The sequence below is a fragment of the Accipiter gentilis genome, chromosome 19 (genome assembly GCF_929443795.1).
Source record: "Accipiter gentilis chromosome 19, bAccGen1.1, whole genome shotgun sequence".
NCBI lineage: Eukaryota > Metazoa > Chordata > Aves > Accipitriformes > Accipitridae > Astur > Astur gentilis.
The window spans coordinates 5,168,020-5,192,194 of NC_064898.1; the positions used below are offsets into that span (position 1 = coordinate 5,168,020).

The following is a 24,175-nucleotide window of genomic DNA, read 5'->3' on the forward strand; positions in this document are numbered from 1 at the left end:
TACTTTTAAATGCTGTTATGTTCCCTAATGAGCAGGGGTCTCAAGTACTGGCAAAGAATTTGGAAGCAAACTGTGGGTTTTGGTGACCCTCAGCCTCAGGCATTTGCCTTTTTTGCTGTGAATAGCTGGTGTGGCAGGGTGTTCAGGTGTGCAGATGTAGAAGTGATTTTTTTTTTTTACTGTGGAAATATGAGCATGGGCTGATGAAGGGTTGCAATGTGGAATAGGTAAGACTGCTGTTGATCTTACTGCTTCTTTTGAGCTAGTTCAGGTCAATCATCTTTCTGTGGTAGCATACTGGAATAGTTCAGGGCAAGCCACGTTTGGGAAGGATGAATGTGAAAGGGAAACACAATCCATTTGTCTGGTTGCATGTAGATAACAGCAAGAAAGGCAGCGTGCATCTGTCAAACACTTTCTTTTCCCATAGAGCCATGGCAATAGGCAACAAAGCTATAAATGCCACATACCCTACTGGTTTCAAAGACACTCACCAGGAGGATGAGGCATTCAGGACATCCAGCATCTCCCCTAGAGATTGTGCTTTCCCTCCACGTATCTCCTCTCAGTGGGGACACAGAGCATCCTACAAAACAGAAAAAAACTCAATCCTCACTCTGGCAACTGAGAAGTTCACCAGGGCCCCAACCCAGCCTAAGGCATGGAGGCCACTGAGAAATCCTCCAGCCACGCTGCAGCTTGTCAGTGAATAACTTCTCAGCACAGCTAATACTGTCCTTGGTCAAAAGTTGCTCCCGCACTGGAAACGGAGGTTGAGGAGCGGCAATGGAGAGTTGCTGCTCTTTGAGAGTCATGAGCGTGTCTGAAGTGAGATGGGCTGGTGACGTCCCATCTACTCTTGGTGGGCAAGTGTTGACACTGCAGTGGGAAGCAGTAGGGACCAGTGACAGTGAGAGCAAAGATGCGAATGAGATACGCACCGGAGGAACTTGCACCACTTTCACCAGGATTTCTTGTTTGGCATTCCTTACTAAGCTCCTAAATAAATATAAATAAACAAACTACAATATATGATGTAAAATGTATCCGGCTCCTACCATTTGTAGTAGGAGATTTCCTCCTAGGCCCACTAACATGTGTATCAGGGAAGGTGCTTGGGATGAACTCCAAGCTGGCCTCAGCTTTGCCACCAAATGCACTGGGGCCAGCATTTCAACCTCTAACTGATTGTTTTTGACCTAGAGCAGGAATGCTTGGACCATAGCTCCTTAGAATCACAGAATCGCATCCACAGCCAAAGCTCGTGGAGCATGCTGGCGGGGGGCCAGCACACGTTCTCCCCCTCCACTCCCATAAAGCACGTTTCACAACCTGTACATGCTCCCTGCTACTATTTTCCCTGCTCTGTTTCCTGCCTCAAGTCGACTCAATATTCCCCAGGACACGTGGCTACGCCAGCCCCGTGCTACCAATCGCACGGCGCTGGATGCTGAGGCACGGAGCAGGTGAGGCAATGCCATTCAGATTTTTTTGATAACTTCCAAGTGGAAAACAGTTTCTATATATTCTTTACAATTCCAGGAATTTCCAGAGTTCCTGTCTTAAAGTTAGTGTCGTCACCATCGCCTCTTGAAAGGCGTGAGTCAGCCCAACTTGGATTTGTAATAGCATTGCCCCGATGCTGCTAGGGATTGATTGCTGCCCTAAAAAAAGGATAGATGCTGAGAAAAATACTGTGCCTGCCATTAATCACTCTCAAAAATGGTCACCGTCAGTGACAGGATGGTTTCCTCTTGCTCCTAGTACTGGTGCAATTGCCAAATACTACCTCAGTAAAGAAGAGTGTGATTGAGGCTGCCAGTGGCTTTGCCAAGAGGAATGCTTAGAGAATTAAATGGGATGTTACACGAGGGAAAGGTTGCAATGGCTTCTGGCATCACACGGAAGGGTTTGGGAGGGAGTAGCAGAGAAGGTGAGGAGACAGAAGATGAGGATTTTTCCAACTGATATGGGGATCGAGGCTGCTCTTCTGGTATTTGTCACCGTACTACTTGAACTGCAAATTGCAGAACTGTCTCCAGGATGGGGAAGAAGATGTGTCTGGACAAGCTGGGTCTAGGGCTTTCATTTAGGATTGTCTGTGATACAGAGGGTCAAATCCATCCTGTGAATAATGAGATGAATCCCTTACCTCAGCTCCTATGCTCCGCTATAAATCACTGGGGTGACCGCAAAACCACTTTTCTTCTGAGACCAGTGGTTTCATAGGCAGGACATTAGCTTGGAGTGGGTTTGTAGTTTGATTTCAGCAAAATACATCAAGATGACATGAAGTACACTCTTACCCTGGAAACTTTTCCCCGTCGATAGTTATAAATATACCACGCTATTGTGCTTGGCATGCTGTATGCTAATAGAGGTGAGGGCTCTGAAACTCATTAGGAAAGGGAGCGGGCTGCGGAGCAGAGCGAGGACAGTGTGAAGCTAAGGTTGATAACCACGGCCTTGTCCAGAATAGGCCATGGGAGTTTTCTTATCTCGCTTTGGCAGGAGGTGCTGCTAGCTTCCTGTGCGAAATCAGGAGCATATGCTGCTTTCCTCTTGTTGTTTGGCTTCCTCCGCTACACAAGACGGTTCCCAGCACTGTGATTATCTTTGCATCTTCAAACATGGCACACTCTGCTTCCTCAAGGGCTTGATGTATTCTTGAGAAGCGGGCTGGCTCCCCTCCCCCAGGCTACTTCTCCAGGGCCCCCGCCGGTGCCAGCTCTGCACATCACAGACCTTTTCCTAAAGCTGAACTGACTTCTGGTTGCATAAACCACCCCCAGCCCTTCCAAAGAAGCGTAAATCCCCAAAGCTAAGGGTGGCGAGCAGGTCTGCCGGCGAAGCTCGCCCCGCGCTTCTGCCAGCTTCCCCCGTGCTGGGCTTCTCTCGGAGAATTCCACGGAATTCTCCCGTAGGAGAATTGACGGCTTCTGCTGTTAGGAAGGAATAGCCGATTTGCCGGGCTCTCGACACGAAGGACGAAGCGTGCCTGCGGGCGCGTGGGTGCAGGCAAACGCACATGCGAGCACGCACGCAGGCACACGGGAAAAAAACGACTTGGGGAGGTGAGAAACCTGATTACTCGGCTTCTCCCAGCGCTCAACTAAGACAACAGAGTCTGATTACCTTGCTCTGAGGTTGCCTAATGTTTATAAACATACATTTGCACACCTCCGCCCCCCAGCACTTATTATATAGGATCTCTACACGTGCCTAGTCACACCCACAAAGTAGGGACGTGGAAGAATCTGCAGGGAAACAGGTGTGAGAAGTGCTTAGAAATGTGCTGGCGGATTATCAGCTTGTTTATCAATCTCTGTGCACACTGTGTGCTTTTTCATTAACCTGGCAGTAACCCTGCTGTAAGCTTTGCTGGAGATGAAAAGCAATGCGGCTCATCCCACAACAAAACATTTCAGGAATTCACGCGCTCAGGAGATACGAGGAGTAAGATTCAGATCCCCCAAATTCAGTGGGATTTCCCTGCAAACACAGGCAGTTCTTGCTGCAAATAGGATACCCGTGCTATTTTACCATAGTGGATAGTTTGAAGTAACTTGTAATTTCTTTCCAAAGCAGAAAAATATGTAGCTGATGTTATCTGAGGACACACACAATGAAACATCAATTGAATTAATGGGAAGATGATTGTGTATTTTAATCCCAGCCAGAGTAAATTTTTACATTTTCATTTTTCTCTCTTTCTTTCCAAGCATCTGCACTTAACACAAACATTTGGTTTGATGACTACATCTAAGTTCAGCAGAGCCTTTTCTCTTTCTGTTACAAAATGCCTGGCCTTAGAAGCTGAAGTTAGGTTAAGAGGCAGGACTCTTAATTACTCCCATTTGTTCCCCATCTCTACCCGATGCTGCTGGCTTAAGAAGTGGCTTCACGTGGCACCGCTGGCAGCAGCAAAGGGCAGGATGACTGAGTACTAACCTGAGTACTAACCTGAGAGTACTAACCTGAGTAACCAGCTCCAGAGACTGGAGGTGGCTCGTCTGCTGTCCCTAAGCCGTGTTAGTGTATTTGAGGTTAAAGTGAGACCGTGTGGCAGCTGAGGAGAGAAAGCATCTGGTTCTGCATCCAAAGGGATGAGTCTGAGTCTTGTCCTAGACTTTGCCTGGCAGCCACGCTGCAACTGATTTGTAAATGTTTGCTGATCCAGCAGACCGTGGAACCGAAGCGATGTGTATGACAGTACTCGCATCCCCCGCTGTGTACCATGGGTTTTCGGATAATGTATTCTCAGCTTGATTGTGACTCCTTTTTCTCCTTTTTTTTATTAAAACCATGGACAACAGCTATTAGGTGTATTCGATTTTCTACTATAATTGCATTAATGTTGTAATCAGCAGTTTGGAGATAGTATGGTATGTGAAGTCAGTAGAGTTCACATATATGCCTCCAGGGCTAATATTTCATCTAGGCTTTTACATGTGTTTTTCTTGTTATTGGGATGTTATTGTAATTATGATGGTGGTTTGTATTATGGTATTAATGAGTAATCAGCACCTCATTGTGCTAAGCATCAACAAAGACATAACACTATCCTCATCCATAGGACGTTGCAACCTAAATATATACAGTCTTTTTTTTGAGGAATTATGAGGAAGAGTATAATAATAACTAAGCCTGAGGGCTCCAGAGCTGCAAGAAAGGAGATTGGAGATGCCTTTCAGACATGCACAAGCAGTTTCTGAATATGCATTATACCTTCTTTCTGTCCTTTACCAAAGTAAGTGTCTCTGTAAGGACTTTTATAGTAAAGAGCACAAATTTTCAGCATTGTAACAAAGAAATATAAATTCATTCTGTGGGAAAAGGGAAAAAAATTAAAAATTACTTTTTAGTACGGGTGAAATGAGATTTTGGCGTCCCTGTCTTCCTGGACAGAGATTGCCCAAATATCCAGTCACAAGAATGTGCCTTTGATGATGCCTGTTTGTGTGCCTACAGTACTGGCAGCATTAAATAAGTTCTGATATCTGCTATGGCATGAAAATGTTATCAGCTTGCCAACATTATCATGTCTTCTGTGTTCTAGCCTTGTTACAGAACCAGACTTCTTAAAGCATTAAATGTGCAAAGTAAATGGCATCTACATTTCTGAGTAATTTTTAACCATTTTTTCCCCATCTGAATGCATCAGTTGTCTTAATGCAGCTGTCTTTCATCCACTCTGGCGTCAACAATCATGTATTAGAAGTTGGCTTTTAAACGAGAGTCTGGTTGTGTAGATACAGCTTTCTTGCCATGCTATTGCTCCCTGTCCTGTCTCCATGCATGAATGACCATGGCCGGCTCCTGTTTTCTGGCTTTTTCAGCTCACTGAGCCTCTCGATGCACATTAAGAAATTTGGGCAGACAATCATCTGTCTGTGCTAATGATTACAGCCCAAGTTAGTTTACATATCATCATTTCTTTAAGCTGTAATAGCTGCTAAGACACTGGCCAGTTTTACGCAAAGCTGCACAATTAAAAACAAGCACGTAAAGTTAGCGTACCATTGATATTATAAAAAACACAAAGTTGAAGCAAACTGCACAGTTAGCTGAAGGGAAATGAACCTCATTCTTTGGTCAGGATTGCATCACATGCCGTTACCCAGTCACTGGGCTTTAAAGGTCATTTCTCCAAACAACTGATATACATGTCAGAACTATTTGATTACAGATACTACAGTCATTATCTTTCAAATCCATGGAAGATCAAAGGAACATATCGTATTTGAAAGAGCTTGACCCTGCTGAAGGGTTAAGCTCTACTGATGAAGCTGGAATTGAACAAGAAACAGCTAAATTTTGGATGAAAAGCAAAACTAGATATCCCCACAGAAGAATAGGGACAGACAGCATTAAAAATGCATTCCAATGTGTTTATTTCCATGTGTACCAAATTAGGCTTTGGGAAACAAATTAGCTCTACCATGACCACACCTGAATGTTCTGATTACAAGCCAATTTGTTGCATAAGGCAAAAATATTTTTTCCCTGAGATTTCCATTCATTAACATGACTTGGAATTTTTTTCAGATTAAATGAACATTTAAATCCCTTTGGCAATTAGGTATAGTTTTGTTTAACTTTGTTTCGCTAATTTGCAGGATTATGGTTATTTTTATTGTGTCTTGTAATCATTGAACCCCACTATTGATATTTTGCCATTTTGTAAACTGAACTAAAGAAAACATTCAGAAATGAGAACTTGCATCATTTTTCATGGTAACAAAAAGAACCTGCACATAGTGCAACAGCATCCAATACATTATGGAATGAATCTTGAAACAAATATAACTTGGCTTGAATTCAAGGCTGAAAATAATATGAACTCATGTTTGAAGCTGAGCCTGAACCATGACAATGGCTGCAAACAGGAGCATTGGAAATAGGATGTTGGTCTTGCACAGCCCTATAATTAGGCTCTGACTGTAAATTCTGACCTCCCAGTCCACAGTGGGTTAAATGTTAACACTGACTCCGGAGAGCTAATATTCAAGGAGGGGCTGTAGAAGAGGATCCAATCATCAGGCCCCAAACCTCAAGGTTTAATTAAAAGTAACTATACTTGCCTGGTCATCACAGCACCTGCAGTTTCCCTGACTGATCACTCTTTCCAGAAGAATTGCTTTGTCTTATGTGTTGAATGTTTAAGTCTATCACCAAAACAAATTTTCAATTTTTGTTGTCTTCAGGCATGGCTTTTGCTCTTATACCGAAGGATCTTTCATCCTGAAAGCTGGCAGCAACATAGGAAACAGGATCCAGAGCATCACTGAGCGAACGGCTGTAATAGAGGGCAAAAATAAGGTATGATTCCTAGGAGCAGATAACCTTTCTGTATGACAGCACGTGTTAAAAAAGCACTGTAAGATGCTATCGAGGTAACAATGAAGACGCCAGTATTTTTATATAGTTTAGATTTGAAGAGTTGCATATGTGCAAATAACTTTCATACCTGGTATTTATTTGCTGAGATGTAGAGATGTACTTATTTCTGCATGCAGTCACATTAAGGTAAGTGACATGCCAAGAGAGTGTATCAGTGGGATTCACCATATCTGCTCTCGTAGAGCTGGTCTGTAATATCTTGGGGCACCTCAGAAGCACAGAGGCAGGGTTCCAGGCCATCTTTACTTCATTTTGTGACATTGCACAATTTCCTGTTGTTTTTTTTCTATGATGATGTGAATTAAACAATTTACTTTCATTAGAGACTTTATTCACAGATGTAGTCCTAGATTATTAGATGACCAGGTCTTTTCTTGCAATAAAAATTTTATAGGGCCAAATGAATCCAGATTACAAAAGGAAAGTTTAAGAGAGATCTCAGTCAGAGACGGCATGGTGGGATTCATCCCAGTGGCATTAACCGTCTAAACGTTAAGTATCTAGTCCAAGCCAAGCATCCCTTTATGGGCCATGGGGAGGTGCAGGCACTTCTGAAGGATGAGTAAGCCTGTAGTTTGTTGGTGTCTAATGTGGGAGAGAAAGCCTATGAGATTAACTTGCTCAGGGCCACGGAGGATTGTCTATCAATCAGCTAAAACCTTCAAATCAAGATGTTTTACTGAAGGGTGCCCTAGATCAGCTGCACTTCCCTGGGTTAGACATGAGACTGATTTGGTGGGGTTGGGTAGCCCATGATACAGACATGCTCAGGTGAAGATGCACGATGCCATGCCACTGTGACAGCATCTGGTTTCACAGGTAGTTCAGTTTGTGGCAGTAATGTCGGAAGAGATTATAAATTTTAAAGCATACCTTATTCTAGGCTTGTCATTTTAAGGACACTGAAATGCTTTTTGTGATTCTGAGGGCACTGGGGATATAGGTGTCCTTTCCTGGACGGCAGCCTTCAGTCTTCTGCATATGAAAATGGGTATAAACTGTAGTTATTCTCATCTTAGGGCCCTTTCACACACCGCAGAATAAATAGGGCTTTGCGTGCAGCCAAGAATCAGGCCTGGGACTGCATTTTCTCCTGCTGTTGTATTATTTAGAAAGTACCACAGGTGTTCGTGGCGCCGTTCCAGCGCATGGGAATGGGCTGGATCCCAGTGAGGCATTTGCTCTATTTAGCTGGCCACCTCTAGGTGCTTAAAGATCAAGGCAAAGATGGGAGCAAACAACTTCCTAGGGGAGGCTATCGTAGGAAAGCACACGAAAAATGAGACATAAGGAGGGATTTGAAGGAGGAAAGGGAAATCATTTCAGGCACAGGAAGACACAATCTATTCCGAAGGGGGAATGATGAATAAAAGATGATAAGGACCAGTTATTTTCCAGAAGGCGTCTAGCCATGCTATGGTTGAAGTCCTACCTGCTCACAGGGTGCAGAAGGAGCTGTCTAATACCAGATGTCATTCTCCTTGTGTGCCATGCGTTTTGGAGACAGCGGAAGAGGAGTGGCTGAAATGTCAGAGCAACTTCCAGTCAACAGCAAATAAATTCCTCCCTGGAGGAAGATGCTAATAATGGGTCCCTGCAGCAGACCCGCAGGTTTTGTTTGAAGTCTTTGGCAAGCAGCCCCTTTTTAAAAATGTGCCCAGAAATGAACCAAGGAATGGTCTCTCCATGTGTTGCATGGAAAGTTTTGCAGTGAAACTTAGTGGTTCTCTTTGGTATTCCTTGTCTTCGTGCTGTTTACTTCAACTAAGAAAGGTCTACCTCTGCATTGCTTTATTCCGTTCACTCCCTATGGGTAAGGGGAGGTTAGTGAAACAATCTCTTTGCTCAGCTTTTTCACAGCTTTTTGAAGGTTTCTTCATTTCTGCTGCTCTTCCGTAGCTTTTCAAGCACAGCTGGATTGCTATTATAAGTAGAAAATGCTCTCTAAGCTTGGGTTCCTGGCCAAATTGTGAGTTGCATGATTTGTGCACGCACAGCTGCTCTAGAGCATCCAGGATTTTTTTTTTTTTTTTTTTTTTTTCCATGAGAGTCTATAGCTTTTTACTCTTTGCAGTCAGAGTCATTCTTGGTCTCCCGGAGTAAACTCAAAGGGACACAGTTCAGACAAAACCCTTCCTCATCTGCTGGGTATTGTAAGACTGTTAATAGTGCTGAGCTCACTGAATGCAGCATGTCATCACAAGTGTCTGGCTCTGATGGACTGCTACTGTGAGCAGTTCTGCTACTGCAAACAGCTATGAACAGCTCTCTGAGGCACTTCCACATCAACGGAGTCCTGCTATCTAAACAGAGTGTCTACCCCACTTCCACATCCAAGCATAGTAAGCATGGTAAAAACAATCTCAAAGCTCAATGGAAACAACAAAGACATGGGAGACAAAGCGGTAGGAAATGGATGAAGAAACTCAAAAAGTTGCACATGGGTTAGCATGAAAGGAGAGATGGGGGTGACCACAGGATGAGATTACTGTAATCAAGGGAAGAGGTGAACAAGGAATGGTCAAAAGGTTTCTTTTTTAGCAATCAAGGTAGCTGTTTTCACCTTGCTTAAAGACATTGTGCCAGTTCCCCCAGTTTCCTGTATGTGCAACATCTGAGTCCCTCCAGTTTGGCTTTTCGCTGTGGTAGGTTGATTGGTTGTTTGTTTGTCTGTGGTTATCAAGGTAGCCACAAGTATATTTTTGAAGTTAGAAAAACCTCAGACCCTGTGTCTGTACGGTTAAAGTAATGCAGGAAGCCTGTGCTACATTATTCTTCTGGTGACAGAGAAAACGTAAAAACAACAGTGTTTTAGTAACATTTCCGTTGAAGCCTCTCTAAACGGACATTGAGAAACTTGCATGGCATAATGGAAGAACTTTGTAACATGAGCCGTAATAGTTAGTCATAAGACAACTCTTGAAGTGATTTGATTCCCCCACCCAAAGTTTTCATTCCTATTTTGTTGGACATTTCAGTGACTTTCTACAAAGTTGGGCTGTTCTTAGGCTTATCATGTAAACAGCTCACAGACACTCCCCCGTCATTCAGCTGCTAAACCCATCACTTTTCAGTGTTCCGAGCTAAAGCCAATTGCTATGTATAACTCAGAGCTAATACTGATTATTATTATTATTATTATTCTTAGCATGATCAGCGGTCATTAAGATGTCAATCTGTGAATGACCTGCAATAATGAGGTACAAAGAGCTGGTGCATTCATTGGTATCGGTGCATACATATTGGGCACGTGTTCTCTTCTGTGTGTGCAGGTACACACTGGTTTATCAACAGCTTTGAAAGGAGTCAGTACTCCTTGTTCAGAGGTACAAGGGACAGGGAGCTGCAGGAGAGGTGGACAAAGATCCTGGGCATGGGGAATGTGCAGAAGAGTGCTAAGAAGGCCAGTTCAGATGAAAGAGAGTACAAAGTGTTGGCCAAGAAGAAAGAATGATAAATCCAAGGGGACAGTAGGGCAGGAGGGCAGTTGAGTACAGGGAAAAGTTGGCAGGAATGGGACAAACCCACCTCGTTTTGGGGAAATAACCTACTAGAGCCACATTCTTGAGAACCTGAAGTGGAACAGAAGGCCCCTGACTGCCCCATCCCTCTGCTGCTAGCAAATGTTGGGGTCCCACTGACAATAACAGGTACCATGAAAGTTGGGTCTGTGCCACAGCACATGCCTTCAGGAGCTGTGTATAAAGAATAGTCATCCATGAAGTTGTGGTTTGTCATTCATATGTGTATGTGTGTATATATATGTGTATGGCCTTGTTTTCCACTGAATAAATACCTTACTGACACAAGTTTTTAGTGGCCCCATCTCTTGCGAGTGACACAGCCACTTGACTTCAGGGAAAATGGAAAATAATGGCCTTGTAACAGGATTCTGCAAGATCAAACCTAGGCTCGCCCTTGTCCATCTCTGGTTTGGCTGGCAATGATGGGTCGACCTGACACGCGCTGACTGTAGGTAGTATTAAAAACTGTGACCATCCGACATAAAGGTGGAGTGCTAGATAGTCAGAAGAGTCAATCCTTCTTGGACATGACTGATAAGGTGTGATCATGCAAAACAGGACGGGTCCAAATCTCCTGCATCTTCTCTCCCAAGCCCTAAACCTCTAGCTCTCTTCCATGTCCCCTAGTTACTGATGAGATGAGGAAGCATGTGTTGTGTCTGTTCTCAGTCCCTACACATGCCAGCTGTCTGGCCAGTACATCTGTGCCGATTGGCCGTGTGGAACCCAAGGCAAGAAAAGAAAGCTGTTTAGCTCACTACAACAACACTCATTTTGATCTTTCTCCTCTACTCAACAGCTGGTTTTCATAAAATGTATGCGATTTTACGAGCTTTGAGTTGCCTGTCAATTTTGGTTGAAATTGGGCAATAGGTTCAAAAATTACTGAGCGCGTTGGGGAGGAGAGGATACTGGCAGACAGATGGACAGACAGTGTGATCTTCCTAGGAAGCCAGGCTAAAGATAGAAGTGGGAGCGTAGCTTGCCTCTCTTTCAGCACATTGTAACACTGGGGCCTTCTTGAGTGCTACTAGAATCGCTGTCAACACTATTAAACAGATCGCTGGGAGGTGCCAGCCGAGCCGAGCCCTTCGTGGGATTAAAACCAGCAGAACTTGGCACCTGCCTCTGCCGAGCTGCGGCTCCCTCCGGCTCCTGAAATGGATCCCCTCCATCAACGTGTGAGGGAGGCGAGAATCGAGGGTTGCCTCGCTCTACCTATGGCCCTGGGGAGGAGGGCGGGGGGGTCCACGGCACGGCTCTCCGGAGCATCGTCTTCTTGCAAGTCAGCTGGCTGCGTTCAGTCTCATGGCCTGTTTGAGCGGGACGACATGGGATGCAGAGGGAAACCGCAGCTCTGCTTGCTAAACAGCGGTGACTTGCTCTTCTGCACGTATTCGTGTCCTGCTCTTGAAGATATTTTGGTGTTTGCTCTGTGGCGGTCCCGAAGGTGAAGCGTGTTGCCCAGATGTTTTGCACTGATGCTCTTTGCCAACGCGTGAGGCGTGCAGATCATATGTCTTTGGCATAAGCAGACCAATCCAATGGTGTGCTGCCAATATTTCAATATGGGTCTTCCTAAATAACATATAAAATAATAAATTCAAGGGGGTGAGAAGAGCATATTTTCATTTATTTCTGTTTGTTGTTTTTTTTTTAACAAATACATCTTCAAAGCATAACTAGGAGAGAATCAAAAATATTTGGCAGACTTGCACTAACTTGCTCAATGTTGATAGGGCAGTATTTTGCTTTTTAAATGTATGGGCTGTTTGGAGAAGTTAGGACAGCAGACTCTGAAGGGAGCGTGTTTATGTCAATGTCTGCAGAGGCCTTCTAGAAGTCAGGCAACAGTCAAGTTGCCAACCATTTTCTGAAACCTCCTCTTGCTTCTCTGCCATCAGCTGGAGCAGTGGGAATCCTCTATCATCTAAGCTACTTTGAGACAAGAGAAATTCAAGCAGACCCACCAGGGGAAAGACCAGCTCACCCTGGCTCCAATCACAACCATCATGCCAGTTGCTTTGCACTCTCTTCCCCCCCCCCCCCCCCAGTCTTTTTGTCATCAGTTTCCACCACAAACAAATGCATAAATTCCTCTTCCATCTCTCAGGTTTTCTCCTTTACACCTCTTTTATTTGCCAGCAGAAGCAGCAGCAGTATGAGATTTACTTCCCTAGCCCCTGGCTTTGAGATGAGCCTGTAGCATAGTGCTTCAGCTGAGATGATGGGTGCAGAAAGGAGGAATCAAGGATCAAAGCTCTGGTGGTAAATGCTGTTTGTGGACAGATGATGCTCAAGATGCCGAGCATGCCAGGAAGGATTTGCCCTGTTCTGTCTGCTCATGGCAACTGGATTCAGACTTTCTGTGTATAATGTGGTTGCAAATCCAGGGCCTGAAACTTTCTGCTGTGAAGACAGATGATACAAGGCTGCAAGAATTTTTCTCTTGCTCCTTTTGCAGCAAGAGCTGTATAGAGGAACTATGCAGCACCGACTGATCTCAAACAGCCATAATTGCTCAATAAACAACAACATGCCAGGCTTAGTTTTGTACACATGTCTTCTCTGGTGGGTTTTGGCTGGCATCCACAATGCAGAACACAGACTGCACCACTGGAGGGCTCACAAACTATGTAAAGAGATGTTATCTTATCCTTATGACTAATTTATAAGCTAAAAGATTTATGCAGAGACATGTTGTCTCCAAAATACTCTGTTCTGTTGCAAAGTCAGTCTTGCTTTTTCCTAGACACTAAGGCTTTCTCTGCTTTAGTCAAGTAAACATACCAATGACTGCTCTCTGGCACTGAAGCCTGTGTTCATAACATTTATCTCCCTCGACCTCCAAAAGACGTTGGTTGCATGGAAATTGCCTGTTGGAAGTGATCCTTGGCCCATGCTAGAGGAGTATTTGGGACAGTGCAAGTTGGTCAAAATCAAAACAATGCTGGGGAAAAGCTAACAGTTTAAATCACTGAATTTCAGTGCTGAGGAATGTTGTCTAGAGCCATTCAATACACAAGAAAAGGCATAATCTGTAAGCACTGTGGTCAGTAACTGCAGTCATACTGCTTTAGTGTAACCGTATGTGCCATCCTCAGTGTAATAAAAGTAATAACCACATCATAGTGAGCTGGAGCACTAAAACTCAGATAGACACAATTTTTTCATTAAAAACTAATACCTGATAGTGTTGGGACAAAATACACTTTGATACTACCAAAAACTTTCCAAACCATTGGAGTAATTGTGGGAGAAATAACTGAAATGTATTTTTCAGGCTCAGTAGTGCTCTGGTTCTGGGTATAATAGGATAAAGACAAGGGTCCTGGAGTCAGAGGATAAGAGCTTCATTCTCCTTCACTGTGCATTTTAGGTCACCGTTTTTAGCTGGGCAAAGTTGCTGTAAGGTAATACCAACTAGTGCAAAAAAGGCTAATTTTGTGGTGGAAAGTCTGGGATGGCAGAAGCAGTGTTTAACCACCACCCATGTTAGCCCTCTGGCAGATGTTATGGGACTTCCTTCCGTTCTGAGTTCGTGTTGATAAAACGGCTGCAGAAATCCTGGTGCTGGGCCCTGTGTCCACACTCTACAAAACTATGTTTAAAAACTGGAAGGAATTCAAAGACTATGACAAAATATAGACAGGGCTGGACCCACGCTTTATAATTAGGAGTTTATAGAGGTCAGCCTACTGAATTTAGCAAAAAAGGATGAATTTTTTCTTAAGGGCTGTAATTATCTATCTGGTATTACTGAGCCTCTTTCATCTTACAGAAGAGCCAAAAAGGTAGGTTAGAAAAATTCTAGCTAGAAATAAGGTGTAGTTTGTTAGCAGACAGGTAGCTGACCATTGAGACAGCTTAACAGGGTAGAGGTGCTGTAGTCTTAAATTTACCATAGGGCAGCTTTCTAAAACAAATAAGCCAAAATCAAACTACATGACTCCACTGTGTTTTCTCAAGTAGTAGGGAAAGTAATAGACTCTTTTCTACTGAAGAATGTTTTGGGAAACCAGAAGATCTATATTATTTTGGGGTTCAACAAGGAGCTTGGGAATAGCCATGAAGTCTCTGAGTAGGAGACACAGAAGCAGTGCAAATGTTCAGCCAGTGTTTACACAGAAATGCAGATAACTGGTCCTTATTTATTACTGAGTCACCCTCTTGTGTTTGTCTCTGGACTCCAGCGATCAGGCAGACTTAAAAGAATGTATGTATGCATGCACAAAAATGATTTTGAAGGTTTTTAGAAAAGCCAAATAATTCTAAACCACGGAATTCTGCGGCCACACAATTTTCCTTCGTCACTGTCCCAGCTCTGTCTGTAACTCCAGCCAAAGCATGTTTTACAGAAGCAGTAAAATGGAGACAGAAAGACAGAAAATTAAGCTACCAAGTTGTACCTGAGAGCACCTCCCATTACTAAGCTCCATGTGCTTGCCCCATGTCTCAGCTCCATATCAGAATGACACCTCAGTTGTTTCTGCATAATTCCCTTCTTTCACTTAGTGCTCAAGCCATTAGACCACGGCTTTCCATCACTGCAAAGATATAACTCTTACGATGGGGTTTATTTTTCTGAAGGCACATCAGGTGTTTGTCCGTGGCCTTCCAAGGTCTTATCTTGCAAGTCATATCACTTTGTGAAAATATTTAGCATGCTGAACCTCTTAAGGTGGTGATAGAATACAACATAAAGAAAACTGACATATTATTATTTAATAATAGAAATATTAAGTCCAAGAAGAGGAAACAGTCCAAAAGAGGATGAGTAAACATCTCTTTTGCCTCCGTCCTTTCTCACATGACACATATGTGAGAAAATTAGAGAGAAATAAATGCATTTAATGCCAAACGGAGTTACCTTTTTCTCAGCATTATCCAGGTGCCTGAGGTACCCCTCACCTATTCCCTTTGCAGTCTGGCTCTCCTAAAGGCTGCTTATCTCCTTGGGTGAACCATGTTGTGTCATGCTTCATGTTATGTAGCTTATCATTACATCAGCAGCAAGAGATAAATCAATCTGAAAGACACGTTCAAAGATTTTTGGTTATGATGGTTCTGATAATATAAAGGTCACCCAAGGAGCTTGTTTCCTGTTATTCTTCCACCCTTTCCAAAACTGTATATGGTGACATCTCCTTTAAATAGCCCCAGTGGTGCCCATCACTGAACGAATGGAGAAGGTGGATCATGGGACTGTCAACGGTGACTTAGGGAAAAGAGAAAGGAAGCTTTAACCGAGTTCCTGAGCCAACAAGAGCTAAACCTCTTCTTTCTTTCACAGACTGCTAGCACTCTCATTGTAGCTGAAGCCAAATCTTCTGGGATCTACAGCTGTGTGGCATCCAATAAAGTGGGAAAAGCTGAAAGAAACGTCAGTTTTATTGTAACAGGTAAGATCTAGTCCCCACGAGACCCAAACGTGTTTCCTGGTCCTGGGGTTATAACTGTTAGGCTGTTGTGGCTTTTTCATATACCACAGTTCGAGAATTGTTGTAATGTGTGCACCTGTAGACTCATACCATGCTTTTGGGTGATCCTGGAAGGGTTTTTCACAGCAGCTGGTCTGGATTTCTGAGAAGGATGCCAAATTTGGTGAATGACTCATCACTCCATCAAGTATCCAGCATGACACAAATTACAAATATAGCAACCTGTAATTCCCCCTTTTAAATCACCTAGTCTCTGCAGTCATTCCATATGTGAAATTTTACTGTAGTTTCATACGCCAGTAAGCCAGTTTCATGTGTGATATTGACAGTGTCTACAGCCTCAGCCTGCTGCCAACCAGGAGGTCTCACAACGTAGTGTCCAGGGCAGCACCGGTGTCTGCAGGCAGTGTAGTGCCAGAGGAGAGATGCCTGGGGTACCTGGGCAGCCCCTAGCAGCAATCAGAGACTATGGCAACTTGTAGTTAGAAAAGTGGCAGGGTACAAACTACAGAGTTTTGTTCCCTCTACTGAGAAAGACAACCTTGGATGTCATTTGGGCCATGGCACTGAGAAGACTTGTGTTAGCTGCATGTATGAGTATGCTTCCCATTATTTTTCCATTACTAGATGTGTTTAGATGTTTTCAGGTTCAGAAACAAATTATTAAAAGTTTGACTTCAGGAATTACTGAAAAAAACCACAATGAGATTTTGAGAATAACTGCTACATGACTTGGCAGCATAATGTCTACACATACCATTCCAGAGGATTTGTTTTCTGGTGAAGGATTTTATTTTGGTTTTGTTTGCAAAGTGATAGTTTATAGAGCACTTAGGCTGATGACAACTTTCAGGGTAGGTCATTAAAGAAATGTAATTCATTTGGAAATATGAGACAAGACAAAAAGGTTAAAATATTCTGACTTTAATCCCCAAATCAAATCTTGAAACTGAAAAGGAAAGGTAATTTTAATGGATGCCTTTTAATTTTTGCTTTCTCTTATCTGTTTTTTTGGTTGTCAATCTCTTGCTTATCATTCTGATGAGGGATTTTAGTGAAACTCATTCTGTTACTATAGTGAGAGATATCAAAAGAGCGTAGACACATGCTCACTAGATTTGGTTAAAAAAAAGGAAGAACACTTCTTCAGAAAATGTCCACTCTCCCCATTTTGTGGACCAAAGTTTCTATTTTTTCAATATTCTGACTAGCTGCAATAGAATCACAGAATCATAGAATTGGAAGAGACCTCAAGGATCATCTGGTCCAACCTTTCTTGGCAAAAGCATGGTTTAGACAAGATGGCCCAGCACCCTGTCCAGCTAAGTCTTAAAAGTGTCCAGTGTTGGGGAATCCACCACTTCCCTGGGGAGATTATTGCAATGGCTGATTGTTCTCATGGTGAAAAATCTTCCTCTTGTGTCCAATCAGAATCTCCCCAGGAGTAACTTGCACCCATAACCCCATGTCTTTTCCATGTGACTCCTTGTAAAAAGGGAGCCTTCTGTCTTCTTTGTAGCCACCCTTTAAATACTGGCACATGGTGACAAGGTCTCCCCTAAGCCTTCTTTTCTCAAGGCTGAACAAACGCGGTTCTCTCAGCCTTTCCTCGTATGGCAGGCTTCCCAGTCCTTTAATCATCTTTGTGGCCCTTCTCTGGACCCTCTCCAGCCTGTCCATGTCTCTTTTCTGTAGTGGGGACCAAAACTGAACACAGTATTCCAGGTGTGGCCTGACAAGCACTGAGTAGGATGGGACAATGACTTCTTTATTTCTGCTGGTGATGCCCGTGTTGATGCAACCCAGCATCCTCTTGGCTTTCTTTGCCGCAGCAGCAGCACGCTGTTCACTCATTGAGCCTGTTGTCCACCAGGACCCCCAGGTCCCTTTCCACAGAGCTGCTCCCCAGCTGGGCAGATCCGAGCCTGTGCCGCACTCCTGGATTATGTTTTCCGAGGTGCAAGACCTTACCTTAATAAGGTTTTTGTTAGCCCACTCTTCCAGCCTATCCAGGTCTTCCTGCAGGGTGGCTCTCCCTTCCAAAGTGTCCACTTCCCCACTCAGTTTGGTATCATCAGCAAACTTCATCAGGGTACACTTGACACTATCATCCAGATCACTTCTGAAGATATTAAACAGCGTTGGACCCCACTTGTGACAGGTCGCCAGCTGGAAAAGGAGCTATTTACCACCACCCTCTGGGTGCAGCCTGTCAGCCAGTTCCCCACCCACCGCAGAGACCACTTCTCTAGACTGTAACGCATCTGTTTCTCTAGGAGGAGGCTGTGAGAAATGGTATAGAAAGCCTTGGAGAAATCCAAGTAGACAATGTCCAGTGCTTGCCATGCATCAACTCAGCAGGTTATTTTGTCATAGAAGGCAATCAGGTTTGTCAAACGTGATTTATGCTTGGTGAATTCGTGCTGGTTTTTCCCTGTCACGAGCTTCATTTGACTTGTGATAGCCCCCAGGAGGATTCATTCCATAACTTCAGGGACTGAAATAAGACTGATGGGCCTATAATTTCCTGGATCTTTCTTTAAAGCCTTCTTGTAGATGGGGGTGACATTAGCCTTCTTCCAGTCTTCTGGGATGTCCCCCAGTCTCCACGACTTCTCACAGATTATGGAGAGCAGCCTTGCAACGATGTCAGCCAGCTCTCTTAACAACCTCGGGTGGATATTGTCAGGGCCCATCGATTTGTAGGGGTCAAGCTCCTGTAATAGTTCACATGCCAACTCTTCCTTCACTGACAGTGGGTCTGTGTTTGCATCAACCTCAATTTTTGTTCCTAAGGTCTGGGGCCCAACAGCGCTGGTAAAGACAGAGGTGAAGAAAGTGGTGAGAACTTCTGCCTTCTCAGTGTTGTTGGTGACTAATTCACCTCTCCTGTTTAACGGCAGACCAATATTTTCCTTCTGTTTCTGCTTGTAGTTTATGTACTTGAAGACCCCTTTCTTGTAGTTTTTGACATGCCTGACCAATTTCAATGTGAGCTGGGCTTTTGTTTTTCAGAGTGCATCTCTGCACACCCTGGCTATGCCCTTGTAGTTCTCAACGTGTGTTCATCCACTTTTCCATCTCTGGCACACTTCTCTTTTGGTTTTGAGCAGACTTGGAAGCTCACAGTTAAGCCAAGGGGGGTCTCTTGCTCTGCCCTCTGCCTACTTTCCTTACCTTTAGAGGGGATGTGCTTCCAGGAGAGCATTCTTGAAAAAGTCCCAGCACTGGCTAGCTCCTTTATCCTTCGTAGAAGCTTCCCACAGAATCCCTCCCAACTGAGCTCTGAGCTCTTCTAAAATCTAAAACCTTTGTCTTAGTACTAACCTTCAACTTGCTCAGCAGGATCCCAGACCACAATATTGTGATCACTGCAGCCAAAGCTATCACTTACCGAGGTATTACAAAGCAGGTTTTCTTGGTTTGTGAGTATCAAATCCAGCAGTACTTCATTCCTGGTTGGCACATCTAACATTTGTATGATGAAGCAGCCCTCTATGCATCCCAAGAACTTGATGGATGACAGGTGAGCTGCTGTATTGTTCTTCCAACAAAAGTCTGGGTAGTTGAAGTCACCCATAAGAACCAGGTTCTGTTGACCCAAATATTACTTCGTTGGCCTTATCATCTTGGTTTGGAGGCCTACTGTAAGATCCCCCTTGGAGGCGACCCCTCTGATCTTGACCCAGAGGCATTCGATAGGGCTTCCACAATCACTGTAGCTGACTTCTATACATTCAAGGTTCTCCTTAACATAGAGCGCAACCCCTCTTCCTCTTCTTCCCTGCCTGTCTTTACAAAAAAGCCTATAGCCATCAATCGCAATCCTCCAGTCACGTGAGTTGTTCCACCATGTTTCAGTTATTCCTATGATATCATGACTTTCTGACTGGGCATGGAGCTCCTGTTTGTTCCCCAGGCTGTGTGCATTGGTATACATACACTTGAGGTGGTTGGTCTTCTGGTTCTCATCTTGGGACGCAGCTAAGGAACATTTGTCACTGCTCTGGTTGGCCTGGCTTATTCCCCAGTTGGTTGCAATGGTGTGGGCATTGCCACTTTGGATCCCACCTCCTGAGTCCTTCAGTTTAAAGCCCACCTCACCAAGTTGGCCAGCCTGCTGCCAGAGATTCCTTTGCCTCTTCTAGACAGGTGGTTACCATGCCTCCCTAACAAGCTATAGTCATTAAAGAATGTCCCGTTGTTATAAAAGCCAAAACCCTCACGACGGCACCAGCCAAAAAGCCAGAAGTTGATTTGCATTATATGTCTATTTCTGGCTGCACCCTTTCCTCTAACTGATAAAATGGAAGAAAAGATAACTTGGGCACCAATACTTTTCACTTGCGCCCCCAGGGCTTTGTAGTCTTCCTTGATTCTGCCCAGGTTCTATCTGGCAGTGTCATTTGTGCCCACAGGAAAGATTAGCTATGGATAATAGTCTGTGCTCTTGACAATCTGTGGCATCCTCTCAGCAATATCTCCAACCTCAGCTCTCAGAAGGCAGCACACCTCTCGTGACTCCCTGTCAGGCCAGCCGATGGGTGCCTCAGTGCCCCTTAACAGAGAGTCACCCGCTACGAGCACTCATCATTTCTTTTTGCAGCATCCACTGTGTGCTGCTGGTACAGTTTCTCCTTGCAGACCTTGCTCGTGGGTGTCTACAATGGCTAAAGCTTCATATCATAATACACTTCCACATTTAGAAAGTGCCAATTATCTGTAAATATAGAAATTTGGTAACGAGCATGAGACGTATACACAGATAAGTGACACATAAGCAGGTTGTTTGTTAAAATACAGAAACAAGAAGAATATCTCCATGTTCTATTAATGGATGTGACAAGAACATTTGCCACCTTGAAGATGACTGCTGTCCCCGCTCTCAAATCACAGATTTGCTTTCATCCTATCCTTATGTTGTGTCTGTTTGGACAGAAAGCTAAACAACAATGCATAGTTCTCCATAAATTAATGTGCCAATGGCACTGTATTCTCATCTTTATGTGGGGACTTGACATGTAACTTTGAGCAGTCACTGATAGTCACTCACCGAGGCTATTCCTCTTCTAATGTGCAAGATGCTGAATTTGGCCTTCTCTAGCTCTTAGTCCTCAGTCTTCAAAATGCCACATGGAAGATTCTGAAAACAAATGAAGCTGTGTTTTGATGGGCCCCATTCACTGTATCCAAATCTCTCTTTCAATGTTTTGCTGGTGGTTTCAGATATTTTAGTGCAGTGACATGAAGGGGTTAGTTTCCCTACTCAAATCTCACATTCTTAGGTCTTGATCAGGGATTGAAGGAAATCCCTCTCCTTGATACCAAAGCTTGCATGAGAACATACAGAATATTATGACTTTCCTATGAAGACTCTTGTATTGGCTGGTGCTCAGAAAGAGGAGTGGCAGCTTTATTATGGCTTGGAAATTGTTAATATCTTGACTGGTGGCAAACTTTCTGTATAGGGTAGTGAACATGAAATGCATTTGTCCTTTGAGTTCCTGGAGCTGAACACTTCAGTTGTGTGACATGGAAAGTCCTGATCATCTGCTGATACTCAGTTGCACCGATTGAGGGCAGTGGAAACGATACTGCTGTTTTGTCCTTACAAAAATCAAGTTAGGCTCATGCTTCTGTTTTGTGCACACAGTGCATCAGTTGGGCTCGCATGGTGTAATCATAATTCTCCACCGGGCTGAGCCCAAACTGCTGTGGCTGGGTAGCAGCCTGTGTTTCACGTCAATGAAACAAATGTGTCCAGCATTTGCTGAAAAACACATTGAGGGAATAAAAAAATGAGACCCCTAAGTTCTGATGGATGTGAACAGGACACTGCAAAGTATTTCCTCCTGATGAGTCCAAACCCAATACTTCAGGTCTTGTGTGACAGCTTGGGGCTAGTTTATCTTATGTTGTTGGGTCTGCTGGCGCCGTATGAAGCCAGCCTGAACCACACAAAAGTTAAGTGTCTAAGAGAAGTGTCTAAGCAGGAGACGGTTATCCCTTGTGGGAAGAGAGGCTGCTGCCCTCTGTAAAAGGGACAAGCCAGAAAGGACTCCAAAGACCAGATGGAGACAAAGCCTGTCCTGAACAGGAGGAATGATTTTCCTCGGAGGCAATCTCCTTCAGGACTTGTCCTGGGGATGAGAAAATGCACGTGCTCCAGCGAAGTGGCTCTGGTGGTGTGAGGAGTCTCTTTTCTAGAGGCAGAAACCATTGGGAAGGTGGTGGGAAGGCAGAGCTTGTCCCAGCAGCCCTGGTTTGGCGATGGCATGTTCCACCCCTTCAGGGAAAGGTGGATGTGAGGAAATAAGTGCAAGAAGGTATAGTAGAGAGGACCCAGTAAGAACAAGTCCTTTCTTAAGTTATTGTAAATCTCATTATTTCTGGGCTTGGAGAGCAACTTGCGTATGTGTTTCTGGGAGGTTTGAGAGTGGTATAATTTTATACACTCTGTGCCTGAGGGTGTAGGGTATGAAGTCCAAGGGCTCCGGAGTAGCTTTTCTTTCCTATGGCCTCTGTCAGATGAAGGGCATTTTGGGGATATTGTCACACTGACTTATTTCTAAAAGCAAATCTCTGTTCAGGGCACAGAAGTAGCTGTGAGCCTTATATAAAAGCAATGTAGAAAGGTGATTTCTGAAAGCCCTCCTGCTCTCTGATACAGAAACAGTCTCTGTAACACCTTTATGCCAAATTTAACTGTGATAGCCTCCTTCCCTCCAGCCTGCCCCTTTCCCTACATTTTGGGCTGTTTTGCTGGCACACAGCAGGCCTATGGGTGTGTTTGCAATTACAGAGGGTGAAACAGGAACAGCTCTGCCTTATCTCCCTGGTTTCCCAATGTCACTAAGCGCATTTTATTTTGAGATTCCTGATGGTGCTTGGCAAAGATAAACAAAATCTTCCATCAGGAAACCTGGGAGCTATTTCCACAGGAAGCTTCAAATCACTAAAGTAAATAAAACCCTTTTACATTATTCCCAGCTACATTATTTAGCTAGCCTGAGCCTGTAACAATTGGTGAGAGGTGTCATATATTAGGGGGCTTGTAGCCTTTAAACAAATGATTCTCTTGGAATCCTGTGCATTTTGCTTTTGTCCCTGGATTTATTCAGAAAATAGTCTTTCTTCAGAGAAGCCACATCTAGGAAGAGCTCCAGACCTGACAACATGGAAGTAGTTGCAACTATATTATTCTGTTGGCACGCTATCCTTTTACTTTAAAAATAGTTCATTTGCCTCAGTCCCAGAGGATCTTCAGTTTCATCTTAAGAGTTTTGCTTGGCTCTTCCTAGTTTTACTGAGTACTGGCATCTGTGAAAGCCAAAAATTAGCAGTATTTCAGACCCGTACCCTGGCTTTCCCAATACATATCAGAACAGTTTGAGATGTTCTGTGGGTAAGACACAGCAATTTCTTTCACCCAAATACTTACCCACAATTAAAACTTTGGAGCCTTGATTGGTTTTAAGTGTGTCTGAATTCAACGCTTTTTAACAGGATCAAGCATAGGATTCCCTTCATCTAACTTAAGCCTTGAAGTTAGGTATCTAAGCCTAAGCTGGTCACGTAGAATCTCTTCATAACTAAGCGTGAGGGATCAGGATTTCTGGAATTTGACTCATCGTGAGGCGATGGGTTGCATTGCCCTCTGGAGGTGCCCGTGTCACTCCATGGGCTATAAACTTTTGCCCCTACACAAAACAACTATATTCAAGTAGATGTCAACCTTCTGATGGCTTAGGCTAAATATGCTGCACCCCATGTAAGGGAAGGTTTCATTTTAGTAGCGCTTCCAGTCAACATGTTCTTAACTGAGATCAGAATCTGGCATCATGCACTCTTACATACCAAAAGAATGCTGATGATAGTCACTCGTAGATGAGTTCACTAAATTTAAAGATTTTCTTATAGTTTTGTTTGCTGGACAGAGGAAAAAAGGGGATCCCAATGAAATGTAAGAGGAACAAGTCAACACAGGCTTTAATATCCAATCTAATATGTTAGTGTCACTGCCTCCATTAGGTTGATCTTTGGACTACACACGTGAACTATAGCTGATGACAGGCACACACATTGCTCCCACTGCAAGGGCATGATGAGTTCAACCAACAGAAATCAGGCCTCTCCCTGGAAGGCATCTAACAGTCAATGGAAATTTCAATCCAGGACTTGCAGGAGCTCATTTACCCTCTGCTTAACACTCAGGGCTAAGTACGGAAAAGAGGATATTAAGGGGAGAAACTGATGCCAGACCTTCAACAGGCAGAACTTTGTTTGAAAGGCAGCAGTGGGCAGGTC

At 43.9% G+C, this 24,175-nt stretch overlaps 1 protein-coding gene across 2 annotated transcripts in view; it reads left to right on the forward strand.

The window, feature by feature from the left end:
* FLT1 (fms related receptor tyrosine kinase 1) overlaps nucleotides 1-24,175 on the forward strand; it is a 116,260-nt gene that overhangs the window by 47,429 nt on the left and 44,656 nt on the right. For both annotated transcript variants that reach the window (XM_049823257.1, XM_049823258.1), the window contains exons 11-12: nucleotides 6,708-6,822; nucleotides 15,721-15,829. In XM_049823257.1, coding sequence (XP_049679214.1) covers nucleotides 6,708-6,822; nucleotides 15,721-15,829 — 224 coding nt within the window. The remainder of the gene's footprint in view (nucleotides 1-6,707; nucleotides 6,823-15,720; nucleotides 15,830-24,175) is intronic.